At 36.7% G+C, this 19652-nt stretch overlaps 1 protein-coding gene across 15 annotated transcripts in view; it reads left to right on the top strand.

Moving 5' to 3' along the window:
- The window catches only part of ADGRL2 (adhesion G protein-coupled receptor L2), a 161784-nt gene that overhangs the window by 120218 nt on the left and 21914 nt on the right, over nt 1-19652 (top strand). For 10 of the 15 annotated variants that reach the window (XM_057408317.1, XM_057408318.1, XM_057408320.1 and 7 more), the window contains exons 6-16: nt 2985-3281; nt 3826-3929; nt 4743-4928; nt 5961-5999; nt 8864-9047; nt 10982-11104; nt 11370-11575; nt 12629-12802; nt 13803-14012; nt 14983-15203; nt 16473-16539. In XM_057408317.1, coding sequence (XP_057264300.1) covers nt 2985-3281; nt 3826-3929; nt 4743-4928; nt 5961-5999; nt 8864-9047; nt 10982-11104; nt 11370-11575; nt 12629-12802; nt 13803-14012; nt 14983-15203; nt 16473-16539 — 1811 coding nt within the window. The remainder of the gene's footprint in view (nt 1-2984; nt 3282-3825; nt 3930-4742; nt 4929-5960; nt 6000-8863; nt 9048-10981; nt 11105-11369; nt 11576-12628; nt 12803-13802; nt 14013-14982; nt 15204-16472; nt 16540-19652) is intronic. The other 5 variants (XM_057408321.1, XM_057408309.1, XM_057408322.1 and 2 more) reach the window with 1 other exon arrangement.

Consider the following 19652-nt stretch of genomic DNA (forward strand, 5'->3'; position numbering starts at 1 on the left):
GTTTTTTATAGACATCACACTGTTAAACAGGTGTTAAGTTTTACTCCAGTGGTGTCTTCGTTTTTAGAAACTGATAGTACGCATAACTGTTTACATCAGCTGTTGGTAACTGCATGAAACAAATGTGAATTAATTACCCCCAACTTGAGTCTGTGGATTTACTTCCTATCGCTCTTTTTTTTTTTTATATATATATTTTATTTCACAAAGACAACCTTCAGCTGATAATGAGACACACCTATTCTTAAAAAAGAGGTTTGGGGGTTCTCCTCAGCATGTCAAGCTTAGCCAAAAAGTCTAAAATAGAATCGCACATTGTAAAAGTGGCTTTTTTGGTTTTGGACAAAAGGTACGTATTTTCAGCCTTGTAGAGAGGCTCGGTCCTGCTGCTTGGAACAATAGGATAATAACCTCGACATGGAGTTTGTTCTTCTTCTTAGTTGTGGCATATTAATCAGCACTGTCATTATCTTCTATTGGCAAAGTGCTCTGCAAGACCTTGCATGTGAGCCTGCAGATGCCATCACCCTCAGCTTTCAGAACATTACACATCATGTGGTGGTGGCAGCTATCATGTGTCTTCTTGCAGCTCAGGAGAATTTCCTTGCAGATCATGTTCTCCAACAGGTCATTAAAAACAAAATAATCTGCCTTCTAAAAGGTGGATGTATTCCTTAAAGTGATGTGTTTGGTTGTTTCTTATTTTCTCAGATATTCCCAAGTTTCCAGCACTGTCTGGAATTTTCTGGTATATTCTTAAATACACTGACTTCTTCTTCTTAAAGATCTAACTCAAGATAAAATCTCATAGAGATTGCTTGTATTTTTTTCAGTTTTGTAAGAGGTGGTTTTGAAGTCTTTCTTCTAAAATGTTAGATTAAAAATATATTTCTAAAGTATGTCCTACTATGTAGGTCATTTTTGAATCATAGGTGGTATGCTTTGAAACTGATTTTAATGGATAACATTCAAATTGTTCTACCTGAAGTAGTGAGAGCAGAATATTTTAGCTCAGGGTGCAGCACAAAACATGTTCTGAAAATTGTTACTGAACTTAAGAGAGTTGTTATGAATTCTTATGGTGATATTTTGCTCCTGAGACAAAGCTATCCTAAACATTATAGGTTTTGAGTAGTAATTGCAATAATGCTAATACACATTCCAGTGATTAAATATGTACTAATTAGCACAATGTGTTAGGGGATAGATAGTAATAATTGGTTGTCCCCTGCATCATTCTCTGTGCCCACCAGTTCTCCGTTCCCCAGGACCTGATTCAGCAGGCGTTGCCTGACACTTCTGCAAGTGATTGCAAATGCTTTTGACAAATGTTAATTGGGAAAGCACTAGAAAGCTGGATGCATTGTAATCAAAAGAAAATTACAGCAGTTTCACAAGATGTCAGGCAAGTACTTGCAGAACAGATCTGCAATAGGTTTCATAGTAGCTGGCTACACCACGAATTCAGCACAATTACACAGACGGTATTCAAGCAGCCAAGAATGAGACTGAAGACAGCACTGAAGAAGTTCTCATTTGTGAGCAAGAGAGGGATGAAAAGCACATCTTTGCATTGTGATGTTCAAAAACTCCATTCTGAATTCATGTGAAAATAAGATAAATTCATATTTGAGAATCCTAATATAACTGGAATATAATTGAAAACGGATTCTGAAATAATTGTGATCTGCCAAACTACTGAAAGTCAGTCTTACTCAAAACACTAACTTAAAAAAATATCTGCCAAAAGAAAGTGAGGCAGCTCTTTGTTTTTCATTTATGATTTAACATACAGAAGATGTGTTGTCCAGTAAGTCAGAGTTCAAGGGCCTAGCAGAAGAAGACAAAAAGAAAGAAAAAAGCCAGTCTATCCACTGTTGTTAATCTTAAATTAGTTTCATTTATTCTTGTATCGGTTAGGATTTAAAAATACATGGTATTAGCTTATTTTTTCTCAGCACAAGGATCTGCGCTTTTATTGTAAAGCACTGTGAACAGTAATTAAGATTTGGAAATAATTAATGATAACTGTTCCAGTTACTTTGCTCACTTGCATTATTTCAGCCATTGCTCAATGCACAGTTGAAGGTGATGAACATGAATTCCAGGCTGTGTTCTCCACTAGCATTAACTGGTATTATCTCTCCAAAGCCTCAAAACCTTGTCAGAGTTCAGGCTGTACCTCAGCAGCTCCAGTGATGCGTTCCTGATGTGGGTCAGTGGAGTGAGCAGCTGTGAGTCCCAGGCAGAAGTGACTTGGCCTAAGCCGATCCTAGTGTTTCATAAACTAAGTACTTGGCACTGGCTTGAATGAGTTGCATCTTCATTCCTGCTTTATCAAAAAGGGATGTTAAGGCCTGAAGTGTTTGAACATGAGAACACCTCGTACATGCTAGGTGCTGCTTCTGTTTGGAGCTAATCGGGCATGCTGCAGCTCTCTCAAGCAGAATGACTGCTGGGTAGGAAGATGTTATCATAATTATTTTCCTGGAAGGTGTGTACTGGGTGACTTGAAGTTTTGGGGTCTATTTTTTTTAATGGTCTCGTTAGTTACAGCCCACTACCTTTGTTGTTAAAGCTGGACTGCACTGTTTACAGCACGCTGATTCAAATCATTCTGTCTATTGAGTTACTCCTTCTGCAAAAGTGATTAAGAAATCTTTAATTGCTTTGAGCGTGTTTGTTATGTACTGATAACTCACTAGGCCTTTCAGCCTTTAGAAATGTAACTATCAATTTTTATTGCAGGAGAGATTATTTTGAGAATGTGCTGAAACATCATTCTGGTATGAGCTGGGAGTAAAAAAAAATATCAGTCAAGGTTATATCTTAGGCACCCAGATTAGCAGTAAGAGTAATATTAAGATAAAGGAAAGGAGACACGAGAGAATCTTGTAAAACTGCATAAATAACACTTAAAGAGCTTTTTAATATATAAATTTGAAGTCATTTACTTTATTATTACTCTAATTTTCTCTGTGCAGTGCCTACCACAGCAGTGACAATAACCTCTTCAGCAGAGCTATACAAAACCACAGTGTCAACCACTAGCACTACATCACAGAAAGGTCCCATAAGCACAACATTAGCTGGAGGAGCAAAGGAAGGAAGCAGAGGACCCAAGCCACCGCCACCCATTTCCACAACCAAAATTCCTCCCGTGACAAGTTTTTTCCCTTTGCCAGAGAGATTCTGTGAACCGACTGAGGCCAGGGGGATTAGCTGGCCTCAGACACAAAGAGGAATGATGGTTGAACGCCCTTGCCCCAAAGGAACACGAGGTATTGCCTTTAAAAATATATCTTGATCTCAGGCAGACATTTCAAAAGCAATGTGCTGCTCTCTTATGGTGAATTGTTTTTTTAATCTCAAGCTGCCTGTCACACAATTTTTTTGTTACTTGGAGAATGCAGTATCTGCAGGCAATGGTCAAGTTTTAATCTGCAAATGGCATTTGAGCGTAACTGCAGAATTACCTTGTGCATGTGCTTTTGAGAATCCAGGTCAAATTTTAGGGCTTTGCTTGAGGACTGTTGTGAAATAATGCTTACAGCTGCCTTTCTCATTATAAGCTCTCCTCTGGATGAGCTCCAGGAAAAATCAAGGGCTTTTTGTTTGTTTGCAGAAAACGTCTGGTACTTTTCACTGACTTTTTTATTGCTGTTTGTAATCTGCATTATTTCCTTACGTTTTTGTCAGTTATTGTCAGCTACTGCTATTAGCGGCATTCAGAATTTAACATTGCTTAGCCCAGTGTAGCTGATTTCCTGAATGTGTGCAGAAAAATGGTTTCCATTTCACTGTCGTTTTCTATATATGTTGTAGGAACTGCCTCCTATCTCTGCGTGGTCTTAACTGGAATGTGGAACCCCAAAGGCCCTGATCTAAGCAACTGCACCTCACACTGGGTAAATCAGCTGGCTCAGAAGGTTGGTTGAAACCTTTTAATCTGCTGTACACTGGTGATTGAGGATTTTAACTCTGAGCATTAATAATTCAGTTTGTTGAAGCCCTCTTTGTTATTCTGTGCTCATCTAAAGTAGACAGTTATGTGTACTTTGTGTGCATATGTGTGTTTTGGTACAGTCTCTCTCTTAAGTTCTTGTATTGAATCTGTGGTTACGTGTTTTTATCGCTATTTAAAGCAAAGTAGCTTTGCTGGTGTTCAAAGAAAAAAAGCTGTATTTGCTTAATAAATCAAATATAAATCATGCAGCAGAAAACTGTGGTATACAGAAAGGGTTTTGGTTTAGTAAAAATTATACTGTAATAAATAGGGTTTTTTTCTGAGTGAATTAATAACAGTATGATTAGAGCACAGAACCATTTTCTGTGTTTTTCTTCCCTACTGAGATGTACTAAGTTTACGAAAACTGGATAATTTGTTGTCAGTACCAGGCTACTTGACTTTGAAATGCCTCAAGCACTAGTACGAACAAATAGATTTCTTACTGTCTGATAATGGCAGTAAAATAAAAGTGAGGATGAATAGAATATCTAGCCCGAAAGTCCCAGTCTGATTTCTGGTTTTGATGGCTGTTAAGAACTGCTTTTGTGTGTCACGATCTAAGAACCTTTAATCTTCTGAGATAAAGAGAACGTTATTGGTCTCAATTAGTTACAGATTTCAATGTATGTGCAAATGGTTATTTCACCACAACAAAGGTACATGGGGAATTGGAATTAGGAGCCGCAAGCAGAACAAGGGACCCTGCTGAGATAATATAAACTTGTCATTTCAGATCAGAAGTGGAGAAAATGCTGCTAGTCTGGCCAATGAACTGGCTAAACACACCAAAGGACCTGTCTTTGCTGGTGATGTTAGTTCATCAGTGAGGCTGATGGAGCAGCTTGTGGACATTTTGGATGCTCAGCTGCAGGAACTGCGGCCCAGTGAAAAAGACTCTGCTGGAAGGAGTTATAACAAGGTACACACCTCCTGTCACCTCCCCCTGCTGAGATAACCATTGCCCTTGGTTTCTTTATTTTTTTACTTGCAGAATTACTAATCTATACTTTGTTTCACATGCTTATAGTACTGGAATAAACATGTAAGAGAAAACAGCAGTAAATACGCAGCGGAAAGTTGCAATTACCTTCTTTAGGGAATGCGATATAATTTACAATAGCTGCCTGGTCCTAAAATACATAGCTGTGTCTCTTATTAAAATCTGGAACACATTATAACTAGTGTGAGGAAATGGGCATTAGCTCTCAGAAATTCTGTAACAAATCAGCATGTTTATCCAGTGATCCTTTTAACCCTGAACATGTAATAAAATCAGTGGGATCCTGCATAGGTGCAGGGTTTTATTTTAATCCAACTTCCTGCAGAATAATAGCACTTTCTTAGCCTTTTAAAGACGCCAACATCACTTACAGTCGATCTTATAAAAATATCTTAAAGTGTGTATCTAAAACACAAATAAGTTTTCTCAGGAATGATGCTCAGAGAAACATTTCAGAGAAAACTCATGTCTTTGTGGTTTAAATACAGATCACAAGTGTTATTGCCATTCCTCTTTTTCTCAGAGGAAATGCTGTATTTCTTGGCCTCTTCCTTGCATCAGCTTATTCAACAAGCTACAAACAAAACGTTTTTTCAGCCTTCTTTAGAGATCTCCATGTTCTCCTCTGTTATTTTGGCAATAGTTTCATTTACAGTCCCTAGCTGCCGTTAGAAGAGTTTTCCTAGAGACGGATCAAATGTCCACACAAGAACATTCTCCTCTGACCTTTTCACACAAATGGCACCTCTTGGGCAAAGATACTTGGGCACCTGTGTAAAGGCTGGGGAAAAATGCTGCCTATGTGATAGTTTTTTATAGTCATTTCTGGACAGAAGCAAGATCAATGTCCAGGCTGTAGTTCAGGTTTTGAAGCACCAGACTTAATTTCTTGATATTTTTGAGCTTTACAGAACTTGTCTAACTTCTCATTTTCTCTTTTTTACTAAAAAGCTCCAAAAACGCGAGAAGACATGCAGGGCTTACCTTAAGGTATCTCTCCTGTGCTGTCACCCTGCTTTCTCCCTGCTTCAGCAACCTGCCACGCTTTATCATCTTGCTGCATGATCCTATGTATTTCAGTCTTTGATAAATGTGTATTGTGCCCCATATCAACTGTACAAATGTTGGCTTTGCACAGGTATAACACTCAAAAAAAAAATTAAAGATCAAAGTTTATACCTCTTTTACCTCAACTTGTTCAAATCTTAAAAGAGCAGAAATGGTTATCTGAATTGGAAGTAACATCTCTCATAATACAACTTTGGGTAGGGGAAAAAGCTAGCAACTTAACAGAAATTACTTCAGCTTGGGTAGTATTTTATATCAAAGACTGTTAAGAGTTAATTTGCTTGCATGAAAAATGTACATTATACAGTCTGCTTTGTTCTTTGTGTATTTTTATATGTTGTGACATCACTCTTTCTTACAGTTTTAAGAGTTGTTACAAAAGCCAGATTCAGTGACTTCAGGATAAAATGCAAAGACAAACATTTCTCTAACTTTACTAGTAAAATGTGTGACACTTGTCCCATTAACCAGGTTATATGGAAGGCATGTAACACATTGCTAACTTATTTTCAGTTTCTTTCATCTGCTGTAGAATGGTGGTAGTCTGCATTGGCCAGCTTCTGCTCTACGATACAAAGCCAGTAACACTACCTTGCACCTCTAAGAAGAGAAAAAGTCCTAGAACAAATCATGTCTGTCTGAAAAATTTTATTGCACATCTTTTCAAAGTTTCTTTTAAAACTACTGATTTTTACTTGTACCCTCTGAGATAAAATGTAAATGATTTTTGAAAAGAATTTTGAAATACTTTGCAACATAATAAAATAATTCAGACTCTTAGTTAAGAGACATTTCTCTGTACAGGGCACTTTGGCTTTTATCCTGCATCCCTCAAAGTGGATGGGAGATGCCCAGTTACGCAAAAATTTGCCAAAAAGAGACAAAGATCTGGAAAGAAAATCACTCCTCAAATAGTAATAATAGTCATGGCTTTTTATTAGAAAATACTTTTAATAGTAAAGGGAAATCTAGCAGATACGGTTTGAGTAGGCTTGGGTTTTCATGCTTCATTTTTAAGAGAAAACATGAACTTGAGCACTAATGGTGTTACTCCGACAGCTGTGTCATCTTCCCACTGCACACTCGCCTCTGTCTGAAAGAACACCTCAGAAATACTGGGCAGGAGATAATTTTCAACAGGAAAAATGCAGAGCTAGATTATCCCATAATAAATAAAAAGCATTTCATATTAACAAATACATACTGTCAGTGCTATATGTAGATACACAAGGAACCATAGCACAACCTTAATTTCCAGCCAGTGTCATTATTTGTAGGTCTCAAATGGGTTTCTCTACTTAGATAAGACTAATAAACCTCTTGAAATTACAAATCAAAAGCTGACTTACACTATGCAAATGAAGCAAGTTCCCACTTTGTGACAGAGGATTCATTTGTACCTCAGATTAGAGGCTCCAATCTGTATTTCTTGGTGACTAATGAATCTGGCCTCTGCAGACCAATTTCTGTTCTACTCTAGTTAATGGCTGCAGCAGTATCAGTGTGAGCATTTTGACTATTCTGTCTTCCATTAGAGAAAGAAAAAAGGCTTTAATGCCACTTCGAACTATCTTCCACCTGGCAGGAAGGTCGTGGTGGCTCACAATACAGACAGAAAGAGGATATTAAAATGGATTGGGTTAATTAATGTTGCTCTGACAATAGCCTTGACCAACTTTTCCTGTTCGTTTATTTGCACAGTATAGTATTAGAGACGGACATCTTTCTGTTTGTACAGTGTGTTCTGTTTCCATTCCCATTGCTTTTAAATTGATCAAACAAATTATATATGTGCTTAATGACACATTATGACTAGGTAAATGGGACAGAGTAAACAGGGTGTTTCAGCAATGCATGGTGTACTCAATGCACAGCATACTCAATGCACAGATACATTATGCATTAATGTAAGAGCCTGCCTTCAATTGATTAACTGATTACTCTGGATTATTTTGTAAAAATAATGTAATCATGTCATGGAATTCTTCTTCTTCCTTATTTACTGTTACTTTATATGCAGCTTAATGAGCCTTAAAACATGATCATAGACTTGTAACAAGAAAGACTTTTTAAAATGGCAGGTTTATTCAGTTTTACAGTTTTGCCTTCACTGATAACAGGCACAGCCAGTGGACATCTTGTTTGCTCTATTGATTTCCTTTTTTAACTGACCTTTGTGCAGGAATGGGAGTTAGTAATCTTTTTAAGTATCTATGAACAGGTACAGGATCAGGAGGGGGAGTGGGAATAGCCCAAGCTAATTTATATCCACTGAGTCAGCTTCATTTCATGCCTTCTCTAATAAAGAAGGCAGTTTGTCATAGACAAGTAGTTTATAGTGCTGTGACTGCTAAGTTGGGCTAAGTTTCCAGAAGCGTATTATTGTCATTGCAGGCTAAACTGCAGAATGCCAATTTGGTCATTAGTATTTTTAAATAGAATTTATGCATTTTGACATTAACTTCAAGATGAAAGCTTCAGGCAAAACTTCTGGCATTTATTTTTACATTTTTCAGCACATTAATAAGACTGTCTTTTTATCTGATATGAGGCAAGTCAAATCTGCATGTTTACCACTTAGAGACCACGCAATGCTAGTGGCTAACTGCACTTATCCAGCAAGAGGATGGAAAATATTTTTACTTTGAAAATAGTCTTCTAGTGCCATTAAATCACAGTAAATCATTCTGACAGTTAAGTATTATAATTGTCACCAGATAACGTTGGAAATTTTCCCCAGCTGCCTAGGGCACTCAGACCTAATGATAGTTTTCTAATGAATGCAGGCAATTGTGGATACAGTGGACAACCTGCTCAGGCCTGAAGCTCTGGAGTCCTGGAAGGACATGAATTCTTCAGAACAAGCCCATGCAGCCACAATGCTACTTGATACATTAGAAGAAGGGGCTTTTGTCTTGGCTGATAATCTCTTAGAACCGACTAGAGTCTCAATGCCCACAGAAAATATTGGTAAGTAAATTTCTTTTCAAGCATAAGTTAGTCTTACACATTGCTTTATGCAAAGTCAGGAAAAATACTCCAGAGAGCGACATACTCTTTGAAAGTGGAGCTGCATAATGCTTGGTGGAAAGGTAAATGATCCTGAGCGGGTGAGACACACTTTTCTTGTTTAGCTCTTCAAAATTAGCATTCTTCTTTAGTGTCATTAATACAGTATAAAAAGGAAAGTGGTTGATGTTGCAAAGTTGATTTACTACTGAAAAATCATTAGCAGAATATATGGATATGAAGAGTGCTTAAATGGCAGAGTATGGATTTTTTTGAGTTAACTGCTTTCTGTAGAGCTTCAGAAATGCTTTTCTGTTATATATAAACTGTTCCTAATGAATTTAAATTACTTTTTTGCAACGTACTCTGCCAGTTAGATATTTTAGGCACTCAGAACATAGGGCAAATGTTTATATTAAACACGACTGCCTTCAGGTAAAAATGTGTTCAGTGAACTACATCTCCCATAATGCAGAATAGCTATGCTCCAGAGACTGCAAAATAGCTGAAGATAGTTGGAGCATAATTTGGAATTTAAGTGGTGACAGAGAAATGAAGGAGTTTGGTATTAGAGATGTGCAGATACTGGGACGCAGGATGTGTTAAAGCAAAAATCATTGCTATGCATAAAATTAAAATTCCTTCATCCTGTTACAGAGATTAATGTAGTCTCAGTGAGGCACGAGGAAGCTGAACGTCTGCTAATTTCAGGGGTACTGAGATGGAGACTTGGAATAGACTGCAGAAATGAGACTTTTCACGTTTCAATGTCTGCATATTTGTAACTGTCAAAGATGATTCTGCCTAGTTTTTAATTTGAGTAGACAGGTACTGGAAAAGGATGGGGAAAGGTGTTACAGTCCGTTATCAAAGTAACTGCACCAGTTGTTTCTGAAAGAATGTGGGTAGAGTCACAGAAATCTCTCTTGGGATGTTCATGAGCAGTTCCATGGAGCTCAGTAGACTTGTCTGGATATCACTTCTTGTGATAAGCTGTCTTGAAGTCATAGTAACACATTACTGATGCCATGCAAGACTGAATTCCCAGCGCACATACGTATGTATGGCTTAGAGAAAGAAAAAATTCCCTAATATCATACATTTTGTCCATCTGTAGTATAGACCTATAGTTAAACCAGGTTAATCTAATGCAGATATTTGTCAACAAATTGACCACTCTGACCTTTATGATTTTACATATCCAAGGGAATCCAGCTTTTGCTGGTAATCCCATGAAAGCTTCCCAATATACAATGTATTAGAAAGTTAGTACTTGAAGTAAGGCTGAGTGGCATCTAATTTTTCTATTTAAATATTTTTTTAGAAGAACCAAATAGTGGTTTTCTGTAAACCTTTATACCTTCCATAACCTATAAACCTTTTCAGATTTAGGAAAAAAGTATAATTTTTTTTAGATACAAATACTTCATTAGCTAAACACATGGCATAAGTATACATAGGTGTTTGTTTGCTGACTGTTTTAAAACTTTATATCTAAACCAATATTTAAAGTTTTAAATTTTTTAGCATAGAGAATCCTGCATAGACATTAGGAGCATCAAAATTAACATTTCTCTGCAACGTGTGTGTGTGATACTCTTAAGCGAATGTTTTGGGGGCACACACAGAAACAAAGTTTGATGTCATGTTATCGTTATTAAAATGCTTTTATTTTAATAGTGTGCACTGGATTTAGTTAAAGAAACTAACTGCTTGCAGCATGTGGTACAGAACTGTCTTTACGGTGGCAAATTAGGACAGCAGTGTGAGAAAACTGAATAAAGAGTGGGGGAAATATTGTCATCTGGCATATTGCAATCTGGCCAAGACACTTTCTGTGCAGTCTCCTTTTTTACCACTTCTTTTATTTTTTCCCTTTCCTCGGGTCTGCCTAGTTTTGGATGTTGCAGTGCTCATTACGGAGGGCCAGGTGCAAGACTTGAAATTTCCTCAGGGCAGCAAAGGAGGGAACTCTATTCAGCTCTCTGCAAGCACTGTGAAACAGAACAGCAGGAACGGTGAGTTTTAGGCATGGAATACTGAAACTCCATTAACTTTTATAAAACCTACATTACCTCACCTAGTTAAAATATCAAAACAAAACACAACAAAACTGCTTTGTGGCTTTTTCTCAAACATCATGGGTACCTGGTTGCTTTTCTTGAAATCTATAGCCTGAAAATGTCTCTCTGCTGCTGCTTTATTGTCAGTTCATTGGAGTACAGGTTGCTGTCTTTCTGTGGACTTCTGTGGCATGATGATGGGATTTTTTTTCTTTTGTAGGGTTAGCAAAACTGGTTTTCATCATTTACAAAAGTTTAGGGCGTTTTCTCAGCACGGAAAATGCAACCATAAAGTTAGGCAGCGACTTTGCTGGACGGAATAGCACGATCGCGGTGAACTCGCACGTCATTGCAGCCTCTATCAACAAGGAGTCTAGCCGGGTGTACCTGACCGATCCTGTGCATTTTACACTGGAACACATTGATGTGAGTTATGCTAATGAATTAATGGGAAGGTCATAAAATCAGCAAGAGAGAAAAGCAGTGCAGAAAAATAACGTTTTTTCCATTTGAATTTTAAATGTTGGACTAGGTCAGAGACACAAGCTTAGTTAAGTCTATGAACATAAAATTAAATGAGCCTGGTTCAGTGATTATTAGAACTTAAGTGTATTCTTAATGAAAGCTAATTCAGTAATCAACATGAAAATGTAAATGACTAATTTTTTCTAACTGAAAATTAACTCTTACCTTAGTAGCAGGGTAGAAAATAGCTGTTAAGATTCGTGGTGGTCTGATGTGACAAGTTTTAATGACACTTTTAACTTTTTGCATTAATATTGGACCAAGTCCTGGAAACCTGTGCAAATTGTTTAAATAATTTTATTTGGTGAAGAATAAAGTATTGTATTTTGGTTTGTTATTTATGTTTTCTTCACAGTAATTTATTTGATGTGTTTATTTGCTCATTAGTTTGGTCTTTTCTGTTTTCATGTCTCACATGGGGACAGTAAATAATCACTACCATGATAAAGAAAATATGGTTGGATTTTCCTCTCATTTTGCCTCTTTTTATAAATCTGTTTTGACTTTTTTTCATTGAGGAATTAACTTTTTCCTGATGTCTGTTCACATGACTTTGGCTTGACCAGAGGTGAGAGTCAGAGGAAAAAGATCATATTATCAAATTCTCAATTGCAGGAAAAATGTCTTCAGAATAAATTTGCAGTATTACGTTTGCAGAAAGCAAAGATAGCTATAATGTACCATCAGTGCATAAAATTGTAAGATGGAAATTGTAATTGTTTAAAATTGGGTCTACAGTAATTGAGACTACACTTTAGAGTGTTTCGGACTATAAAGTCCCTTTTAAACTAGATGTCTTCCTTGTATAACATAGTTGACAATTTTGCTGATGAAAAACTTATTGTCCGAAACATGCAAAGTTTAATCTAAATTACCCTTTACACATATTAAACAATTGTTATTGCCATCTTAGTGTGTAAAATCCTCATTTTATGTTATCCTTTTATCTCCCAGCCTGACAATTATTTCAATGCAAATTGTTCCTTCTGGAACTACTCAGAGAGGACTATGATGGGATACTGGTCAACTCAAGGCTGCAAACTTGTTGACACAAATAGAACTCATACAACGTGTGCTTGCAGTCACCTAACCAACTTTGCAATTCTTATGGCTCATCGGGAAATTGTGGTAGGTAATGATGTTACTAGCCATCGGCAGGGAACAGACTTTTAAAGACTGAGCTTTAAATTTTTGGCAAGATTCAAAGTTGCAGAAGTTTCTTAAGTATTTCTAGCTTCTAGCCACACTTTCCAAAGCAATTTGCTTTCTGTAGCACTTTTTTTCCTCACCTGTAAAGTTATAAGCAAAATAACAGGAAAGAAAAACAAGGAAGGACAAGAGTTTCCCTCAAGTCATATTTTAGTTACTGACCACCTTACAATTGTTTTTACAGACTTCTCTCAGTACAGCTGGAGAGTATCTGTAGTCACAGCTGTGCAGGCTGTTCCCTGGAAACTCAAGTGCCAGCTCTCCTTAGAGCAGGAAGGTCAGCCCTTTACTGGATGACAGGGGGGTCCGGAACATGCAGTATTTCCAAGGATATGGGGCCTCTCATAAAACCATTGTATTCAGAAAGGTCCCTTGAAAGATAACCGAGATGACAAAAGTGATTCTGTCACAATTGAAGGAGGGAACTTTCTTTAGCTAAATGTGAGATTATATAGCTGGAATTAACACGCGTAACATATTCTGCATTTTATCTTAATTGTTGTGTAAATCATTGCTTTCTTCTCTGCTGTGGACCTCTGTAGTAAGGAACGTGTACTCTTACAGCATGTCCCAGGGAAAGCTCTCCTCTTTCTTTGCATCAGAGCCTAGTGGCACTTCCAAAGTGTTACGTTTCTCTACTTGTTCTTGTCTGACGAGTTTATAGCAAGCTGTAGGAAAAGTAAAAAGGCTATCTGATCTGGCTAAAATAGTTACATTTGCCTCTCAGACCTGCTCATCTTCTCCTTACCCTAATCTTGCTCTTCTGGAAAGGTGATCTGAGACTGAGAAATTACTGAGTACATTTTGTCCATCTCATGTAATGAACAAGTAACCTTCCTGGATGCTATTAGTGAAAATAGGTTTTTGTTTATACTCATAAAGAGTCATATTAATTTTCCTCATTCTTGGTTATTTCTAGTACAAAGATGGAGTGCACGAATTGCTCCTCACTGTCATCACCTGGGTGGGAATTGTCATCTCTCTTGTTTGCCTGGCCATCTGCATCTTCACATTCTGTTTTTTCCGTGGCCTGCAAAGTGATCGTAACACTATTCACAAGAACCTTTGTATCAACCTATTCATTGCTGAGTTCATTTTCCTAATAGGCATCGATAAGACAGAGTACAAGGTAAGTTTTCTCTGTGTGTACTGATCTTGTTCTCTGAAATGACTGTTTGAAATGGATTTGAATTAAAACATGACAACACCGCCAGGCTTTCAGCATTCTGACACAGCAAGGCTGAAATAAAAGCTCAGTGTGACTGTACGACAGCCATGTTCATAAATACTATTTACATCCGTCAAAAATATCGCTGTGGCTTTAACTTCCCACTTACTGCAATATTTTTCATTTTCAGTTGAGAAACATCAGCTATTAATGAGGCAGGTGTTAAACTTTTGAAAGAGGAGATTAAATGTTGATGTACTAGGAGCATATTTTTTTTGTTACATTCATATGTCTGAACAGCTATTCACTACTTTTTTGAATATAGATATATATTAGTACAAAGCCTTGTCTATATATTTATCCATTTTTTACACTACACATGCATGCAGGATTTTTGGCAGTGTTGGTGAAATTATATCTGGAGATTCATTGGGTTGAAATCAGTGAACTCATCCAAAGGGGGGAGGATTCAGATTGGTTTCTCTTATGACAATAGAAACCACCAAATTAGAGCGGCTAAAAATGGCTTGATGGCTGCTTCCTAATTTTAAATAAGCAATATTTCACTGTGCATTTAGAACCAACTGTTCATGTCTCAGATTATCTAAACTGTAAGTCCTAAATCAGTATCAGTTTCAAAATTAATGTGTATAAAATTAAAAAGTCCACTCTGCAATTGAAGAGTGGAGGGTGAGGGAGCAATTTCCTTATCTTAGTTGACACACTTTAGCTAATTTACTTTCTGTAGCTACTGAGCACACATTACTATTTTCAGATATTAAATGTATGTTTTCAGGTAGGGAAAATGCTCCTGAATTTGTGAAAGATCTCTGACAGAAGTATATGCTGTTCTATAACTCACTGTTTAATTGGAGCTGAAACAATGTGAAGATTTTGTGGTTTATACTTCTGTTTTTCTTTTTCTTTGCAGATTGCATGTCCAATATTTGCAGGTCTGTTACACTTTTTCTTCCTGGCAGCCTTTGCCTGGATGTGCCTGGAAGGAGTGCAGCTTTATCTGATGTTAGTAGAAGTATTTGAAAGTGAATATTCTAGGAAGAAGTACTATTACGTTGCTGGCTACCTCTTCCCTGCTACAGTCGTTGGTGTTTCAGCAGCTATTGACTATAAGAGCTACGGAACAGAGAAAGCGTAAGTAATTGCAAGTGACCTGAGTGTTTTTCAAGTGAATAATTTTTTAAAGCCTATTAGCTGTCAGAGGGTCTCTGACAGACTAAAATACCATCTGAAAGCTTTATTGGTAAGAGAATGGCAATGCTGTGCACAAATTACAATCAAGTCTTTTGTAATTCTCTAGGTTCAGAGGATTTGTACTCTAGAGAGACTGATTCTAAATTATGGTCTTTCTTTTAACACAAAAGATTGACCTGAAACAAATTGAAAAAGTAAATAACTTTTTGGCCTCAAATGTATATTAAGTAAAATTTTTCAACTTAAAGTCTCTGACAGGCCTAACCACCCAGTTTTAAGCTGATGCTTCATTAGATCTCTTTGTTCAACTGCCCCTCTAGCTAGCTCTTGTCCTGAATTATGACAGTACAATATTTCAACCCGTATGTTTCACTTTGATAATATTTTATCAGACGAGTAGAGCAGGATTAAAATTAGCCACTGCCTTTTATTTACAAAAATATGGATATATATAGAAAGTGACAGAAGGTAGACAGAAAACATTTCTGAGGATTTGAGTTGCTGGAGGCATGAATTTGCCTTCCAATAGTGTTTACTTTGTCTTTTGATGAAATTAGTTACAGAATGGGAAGATACTGTTGACTACAAGAAAGCTGCTTGATTTTGCTACTGATGAAAGACAAATAAGAGCAATTCAGCAGGGAACTGAGCTGTATGAAAAATGAATCGCTAAGTCAGCCCTGATAGGTTTACACGTCATCTACTCTGGTATCATATGTATACTTTCTCTACTGTTCAATTCCTATTTGTGACATATTATTTATACCATATTGTTTTTCAGTAAATTATGGCACTTTTTGTCTCATTCCTCAGGAGTAAGCACTTTGCATATGGTACAAACTTAAAAGCAGATTTTGAAGATTACATGGAAAATGAGAAATACTTACTGATGTTAAATTCATTGTCCGTGATAGCACCTGTAACCAAAACTTTTGACTGAAAGGAGAGCGAGTTCCTTTAGGTTTTGCTTCTTCTTATATGTTAGCTATTCCTGATGATTTGGTTTAAGTTCAATAATGTTATTAAACAGGACTCATCAGAAGAGTATCAGGTTAGGAAAAATTGTCCACAGGCTAAGTGGTGCTGTGCAATGTTTATCATTGTTTACTGGCAAAATGTTAGCTTAAGAAGTATTTTTGCACTTTCCTTTTCTTAGACTGAGGTACTAATGCAGTTTTTCACTTTTGATTCTCTTTTTTTCCACAATAGTTGCTGGCTTCATGTAGATAACTATTTTATTTGGAGTTTCATTGGACCTGTTACCTTTATTATTCTGGTAAGAACTTTGTTTTTAACTTTCCTTTTAGGTTGCCTCACAGCAAAGTTATAAAGATTGAATAACATCAGTCAGTACCATCCTTATTCACAAGACATTTCATGAAAATGCTCATAAACAATTTGTAATGTGACCAGTGGTCATATAAATGTTTAGAAATCTTTAAAGAGTGCTGACCAAATGATTAATTGTCAGAGCTGTGGTGGCACTTGAGCGTAGCCATTTTTATCTAATGGCTTGAAACACTGAAGGTCATATTGACATGTGTAGTCATACGAAAAATCAATGAAGTAGAAAACACGGGTTTTTTTTTAAAGGAACCATTATTATTGCTTTCAATTGAGTCACTATTGTACGTGTTCCAGAATTTAATTGCTAATTATCCAACATAATTATCTCGAAAGTGTGTTCTAACACATTGAATAATTAAATAGATCTTATATTTCATTATACTTACACTGTATTTGCATATGTATTTGCATATGCATGTGCACATTTTCCACGACTACTTCTATGCTATGTGTATTTATGTTACATGTAATGTATGACATAAATTCATCTATTTTAGTATAAATAACAAAATACTATGCAATCAATAGAAAGTATTGCAGTCATTTGAGTGAAGTCATATGCATGCACACCCATATGTACATCCGTAGCTGTGTGCCCCGTTGTCCATTTAAAATGAGATGTTCATGCCTCAATTATCCTTTCTCTGAGTGCTTTCAGATAAAAAAAAAGCACATAGTCATCTGTAAACCCAGGGAAAATGTCTCCCTGTTACTTCAGACTAATAATACCAACACTGCAGAACATAGGGTTTTGGAAGGAAAGTGAATGCAAGATGTGCATTTTGACTCACCTTGCTTTCCTCTGCTAGTTCAGTATCTTTAAAGCCTGGCTATACTTTGGAAATATTCTAGAAGTCTGTGCTGGGGGCATAGCCTGTTTACACAGAGAGCTTTTCTCATAACTGCTGATAGTTTGGAAATATTAATTCATTTTTCATGCTTTTGAAGGTCCAAATAGTTACCTGTTCCTCTGTGTTTTTGCCATACTAGAGTTGTGAACTGTCAACAGAAATTTGGTTCCCTTGAATTCCCAAATTCAGGAATTGGATTTTGCCATTATTATTTTTTTCAGCCTGAAGCACATGCATCAGGCATAATTTTGAAATTTCTGACTTCTGTAGATCTATGATCTGATGTATAGGTGTACTATTTTAACACTTCTTGTAGTTCATAGTTTACCTTACTTCTCCGTATAAAAATAAATTGATACTTTGATGATGGAACTTTCTATAGAAAATGTACCCAGCCATTCTTTTGTAGGTAATATCTTCAATATTGAAATAAGCTTATGTATATTTAGGTTGGGTTTACTCTCTATGTCAAAAACTTTTTCGGTCCTTGAACAGTCACTTAAGAAAAGACAGCTGTGCCATGTTCATTGTTGTTTGAGTTCATTGGCATGTTTTCTAAGAAATAGCCATAGATGCCAAAACTCACGTGTGTATGAATTGAATTAGAAAAATTACAGTGTTTGTAAGATTTAAACTATAGACCATAATAATTGTACTGAGTTTATTCTAAATACATTTAAATTAAATCGAGTTTCAATTAAACCTACAATTACAATTGAAAGATGTTCTTAGTATTTTTAATATGGTAGACAGTATTTTTCAAAACAGAGTTGTTTCTTGCAGTTGTTATGATCATTACTAGAAAATTGTTCTAAGTTTCATGCCACAGTAGTTCAGTTACCTCGAGTCTGATTGTATGGTGATAATTTTGCTTTTTGTGTCTAGCTTTTTATTTTATTGTTACTGAGAGTATTTTGATAAGTCACCTCTATTTCTCTCCCTTGCTTTAAAATAACATTTCACATGGGAAGCGTTGGGCTTTGCTGAAGGCTTTTTCACTTCCTCATAACCAGGTCAGAGTGAGAATAGAGGTGAAGGACATTTAATCATATTGACCATGTACAGACATAGTTCACTATTATTTACTGGCCATGACATTATTATCCTCCAGCAAATCATTTAGGCTGAGACGCAGAAGGCCTTTGGGAGCAGTATTCCCAACTTCAAAAATATGAAACAGCAGGTAGCAATCACAGCACAGTTCCTGGGAGTAATTCTTCTCTAGCAATTGCTTTGCCCTCTAATCGTCCCAACTGAGAAAGCAAGAGAGACTGGAGAAAGAAGTGTAAGAAGTATAATGGCTGAGAAATAGTATGTCATGTGCAGTGTAACTGAAGAGCTGTATTTGTAGTGTGGCTTACTTAGTGTCAGTAGCACATGAGAATTTTACCTTGATAAGCTTTTAAACATGTTCATCAAATCACTTCTGTGATTCTAAGTTTAATAGTACTGTCAATGCACATAAACTCCATTTTGACAGTATTGCTTACTAGTTTAATTTACAATTTCTTTCTCTGCATTTATAAGCATTTGCTCTTGTATCTGTATACAGGTTTCCTCAAAATGAGGATGGGAAATACAAGGGGAAAGTATGAAGTTCCTCTGTACATCTCTTAAGGAACTTTCTACTTCACTATTTTCCATAGCCTGTCATGCCTCTGGGCACCAGGGTTATTATATCTATGAGAAAAGAGCATGTAAGTAATGAGCGGTGGGAAACCATTAGTATGCCTGAAATGGTTTAATGAAAGCTTGGATCATGATACGTCAGGAGCTGTTCTTATCATTTGGACAGCTCCATCTGCATCTTTAATAATTAATTCAGTTCAGTAAGAGTTCAGTGTGCACACTCATTTAGAAGCCTTCAGAGAGCACCTCTCTCCCTGCCAGTCCCAGGGAGAAATAGGCTTCTGCATGACTAAGAGCAAAGATCTGGAGATACAAGAACAGTTTTAGAGCTGCATTTGCCAGGTAACAAAAGCTCTGGGGAGTTCAAAAAGGGTCAGAACATGTGCAGTTCAGCTAGGTTACTTCAGAGTGGTGTTTCTGTTCTTCTGTCTTATCATATCCATGTCAGCACTGCAGGCTGTGTGGAATGAATTTTAAGCTGCTAAGCTCAGGCAGACGTGATTCAATTGAGCAGGTTCATGGCTATAAAACAAACAGTGCACTCCTGTAATCTGTGGTCAGA

This window comes from Pezoporus wallicus, unplaced genomic scaffold, assembly GCF_028554395.1.
Source record: "Pezoporus wallicus isolate ANWC-B61680 ecotype Strahan unplaced genomic scaffold, APGP_CSIRO_Pwel_v1 contig_4238, whole genome shotgun sequence".
NCBI classification, from domain to species: Eukaryota; Metazoa; Chordata; class Aves; order Psittaciformes; family Psittacidae; genus Pezoporus; species Pezoporus wallicus.